The following is a 3,976-nucleotide window of genomic DNA, read 5'->3' as shown; positions in this document are numbered from 1 at the left end:
AAAAACCTGACTCTTAACTCAAGCTTCAGATGCCACCTGCTATCCTGATCTTTTCAGTTATTAATATACTACCCTCTCCATAGCATATATCTGCTTCATATACATTTGATTTGCTATTCTATGTACATGTGCTATTTCTCCCCAGTTGAATATAAGATCCTTGAGAGCAAGGATCCTTTTTTTTTTATATCGTTATGCTTTGTACATAATAAGTCCTTATAACATTCCTGTCTTCTTATCTCACTTGTCACCTGAGCCTGATTTTTTCCAAAATAATTTCTTTAATGCAGATTTCACTTCCTTATTTCTAAGAGTATAAATAAGAGGGTTCAACATAGGAGTCACCAAATTGTAGAAGAGGGTAAGGAACTTTCCCTGATCTTGAGAGGAATTATTCCCTGGTTGCATATAAATGTAGATAATATTTCCATAAAAAAGTGAGACCACACAGAGGTGGGACCCACAAGTATTGAAGGCCTTTTTCCGGCCTGCAGCTGACTTAATCCTCAGAACTGTCTGGGTAATGAATCCATAAGAAATAAGAATAAGTGAGAGAGGCACTAAGACAATTATTATAGATAAGATGAAAACTGTACTTTCAATAGCCACTGTATCCACACAGGCCATCTTGATTAATGCTGGCATCTCACATAGGAAATGTTTCACTTGGTGTCTTCCACATCTAGGTAATTTCATTGTTATAGGAGACATAACTATAGAGTTAAGGAGTCCAATGCCCCAAGATACAGCCACCAGCTGCACACAGATCTGGGGGTGCATGATCACAGTGTAATGAAGGGGTTTGCAAATGGCCGTGAAGCGATCATAAGCCATAACAGCCAAGAGGATACATTCTGTACCCCCTAATCCAAGGAACATGAAGAGTTGGATGGCACAACCTAAGAAGCTAATACTCTTATTACGGCTTCCCAAGTTGAAGAGAAGCTGAGGGATGGAACTGGTAGTGAAACAAAGATCCAAAAAAGAGAGGTTGGTAAGGAAAAAGTACATAGGAGTATGCAGCCGGGGGTCTAGTTGGGAGACTAAGATAATGATGATGTTGCCAATCAAAGTAATTAAGTAAAAGATTAACACTATAACAAAAAGGATATGCTCTAGCCAAGGCCGATCAGAGAAACCCAACAAGATGAATTGTTCCAGGGAACTTTTGTTGCTCATGACAATAATTTCTTAGTATGTGCCTGTAGGAGAAGAATAATATATTTAAATTCTGAAAGAAGGAATAGAACATTCACAATCATTTAGGGGGCAAATGATGCCAATAAAATAAAGTAAAAGATAATCTGAAACATTTTTATATGACTATAACACATAGAGGGAAATTTGAGCTATATCTCAAAATTTTGGTCCCTTATCTGATAGCATTATCGATTCTGTCACAGTGCAACACAGGTTTTTACTACTGGCATAAAATAATGGCACTAAAAGTAATGTATATTTTTAGCTACTTCACTTTTAAGTCAAAATAAAAAACATGATAAAAATAATGTGCCAAAAGAAGAAAAATTCAATTAATTGGTTCATTGGATCATAAAAAATGCTCAATTTGACTGATTTTCTTTTACTGACAAAAACTTTGCAAAAAATAAAACATTGATTTGGTCAGCTTCATACAAAAAAAAAAAAAAAAACAAACCAGAAATTTTAAAAGAACTGCTCAATCTAATGAGAAGTCTATTGATTGTCCTATTGATTGGAGTGACTTACTAGTTGAATAAGAAACTAAGTATGTTTAATCTAGATTTTCCATGTATCAATAAATCAAAAAATATTTATTAGATCTGAGAGGCATCAGCATAGAGATGATAAACTTAAGTGAGTTACTGAATTTACTGGGAAAGAGTATAGAGAGAGGGAAGAGAAGCAGTCCTATTACAAAGCCATGGAGTACATTTAGGGAACATGTTTTATAGAGTGTTCAGATAAGAAGGAGAACCAAAAGAGAGATGTCATAAAAATTCAAGGAGGAAAGGATATTCATGAGGAGATAATAATCAACAGTTTTAAAAAGAAGATAAGAAGAGGGTTGAGACTGTTTGGACATATTGTATTTATACTGTATTGGTCAACCTGCCATCTGGGGGGAAGAGGAAGAAGGGGGAAAAATTAGAACAAAAGGTTTGGCAATTGTCAATGTTGTAAAATTACCCATGCATATATCTGATAAATAAAAACTATTAAAATATTAAAAAAAAAAAAAAGAAGAGGGTTGAGAAAATAGCTTAGATTTGAACATTTGAACATAATTTTGGAGAGAATTGTTTCAGTTGAGTGAAAAGTCACATTTCTTAGGGTCAGGAAAAAATGTGGAATTGCAAGTATAGATAGCATTTTCAAAGACTTAAGTAATTCATACATGCACTCTGAATCAATCAGTTTTCAATTCAATGTAACAAATATTTTTAAAGGAAATAATTTGTTTTTCTATCTCTCTGTCTCTCCCTCTTCTCCCTCTCTTTCTCTCTCCTCTTCTTACACACACTTCTTTGTATTAAGCACTGATCTAGTTATCTTTAGTATCATGGGGCTGAGGAGAGACTTAGATCATTAATAGATTAGATAATTAGATCATAATTCCAGAACAAAACATTTTGAAGTAGGAAAATCACTACATTGAGAAAGAGGAAAGCTAGTCCTGCCTCTAGCACTGCCTAGACATGGGATTTTTCATTCAAACTTTTTAGACAACCTATGTAATCAAGAAATTAGACTTAAAGAATTCCAATGTCCATTTTAGCCCTAAGATTCTGTTCCCTTTCTTTTTTTCTCTTCCTTTGTTATGTTTTCATTGCTGTCTTTGCTCCAAATACCTCATTTAAATAAAGGTCTTTCCTGATGGCTACAGCCTTTAGTACATACTCCCCTTCCATTCTTATCTAATTAATCACCTTTGAAAAAGTAAATGACATTTTATAGAAAATTTAGTCAGAGAATACTCTGTCAGAGAAAATAACAAAGAATGTAGGTACAGCCAAAAATTACTTCCCAAGCTTCTGAACTTTTCAGGACTTTGCATGCCCCTGACTCTCAAATAACAAAGAATGTAGTCATAGCCAAATTCTCATGCTAGTTATTCTTGACTGACTCAATTTTGTAAATTATGATTTATAATTTTATAACTTTGAATATCTCAATTGTTGCTAACTACTTCACACTAAATATACAATTTATTTGATAACTGGATAGACAATCTATCATTTTAAGGGAAGACTTTGTCAAATTGCCCATTAAGGAAATCTAGTAAGGAAACAACATTGAATTTAGACATAGAAAATCTGTTTGCTGATTCTGTCATTTACTATCTATATGACTGGACAATCTACTTAACATCTCTAGGTCTCAGTTTGGTTTTGGTTTTTATAATCTGTGGATGAGGTGAGTAGACCAAATTACCTCTTCTCCTGAAAAATATTTCAAGCTTATTTAGGCCAGTGTTTCTCAAGCTTTTGTTCATTATTTTTATACTGTTAAAATTTATTGGGAATCTGTCCAAAAAGTTTTTGTTTTGTTTATGTTGGTTATATTTATAGAGATTTAGCATATTGGAAATAAAAAAAACTAATTGAATTTGTAAATCCTTTAACAAAGTTAAAAGTAAATAAATAGGCTGGAAAATGAACAAGCAACAGCAACAAAAATAATCTGACCACAAAAAAGTTATGGTGATAGAAAATATCAAAACATAAACTCAGAAGAGGAAAACAATATGACAAGTTATTTACAAAGCCTCAAATTAAAATATGACTTGGTCTCAGGCACAAAATTTATGGAAGAGCTCATTTGATTATACAAATCAAATAAGAGAGGTAGAGGAAAAATCAGGAAATAAAATTAGAATGATGCTAAAAGAAAATGACATCTTAAAAAACAGAATAGGCCAAGTAGTAGAGGCACAAAAATCCACTGACAAGAATTCTTTAGAAAGCAGAGTTGTCCTAATAGTAAAAAAGATATA

General features: G+C 32.9%; 1 protein-coding gene across 1 annotated transcript; it reads right to left on the bottom strand.

The window, feature by feature from the left end:
• Nucleotides 1-240: 240 nt before the first annotated feature.
• Nucleotides 241-1,179, bottom strand: LOC141541287 (olfactory receptor 2W3-like). The gene has a single exon (XM_074265450.1). The coding sequence runs from the start codon at nucleotides 1,177-1,179 to the stop codon at nucleotides 241-243; it is 939 nt and encodes a 312-aa protein (XP_074121551.1).
• Nucleotides 1,180-3,976: the final 2,797 nt, after the last annotated feature.

This window comes from Sminthopsis crassicaudata, chromosome 4, assembly GCF_048593235.1.
Source record: "Sminthopsis crassicaudata isolate SCR6 chromosome 4, ASM4859323v1, whole genome shotgun sequence".
Taxonomy (NCBI): Eukaryota; Metazoa; Chordata; class Mammalia; order Dasyuromorphia; family Dasyuridae; genus Sminthopsis; species Sminthopsis crassicaudata.
This window is presented reverse-complemented; position numbering and strand designations above follow the sequence as displayed.

Excerpts from the sequence above, each read along its gene's own strand:
- LOC141541287 (XM_074265450.1), bottom strand. The coding sequence starts at position 1,179 with ATGAGCAACAAAAGTTCCCTGGAACAATTCATCTTGTTGGGTTTCTCT.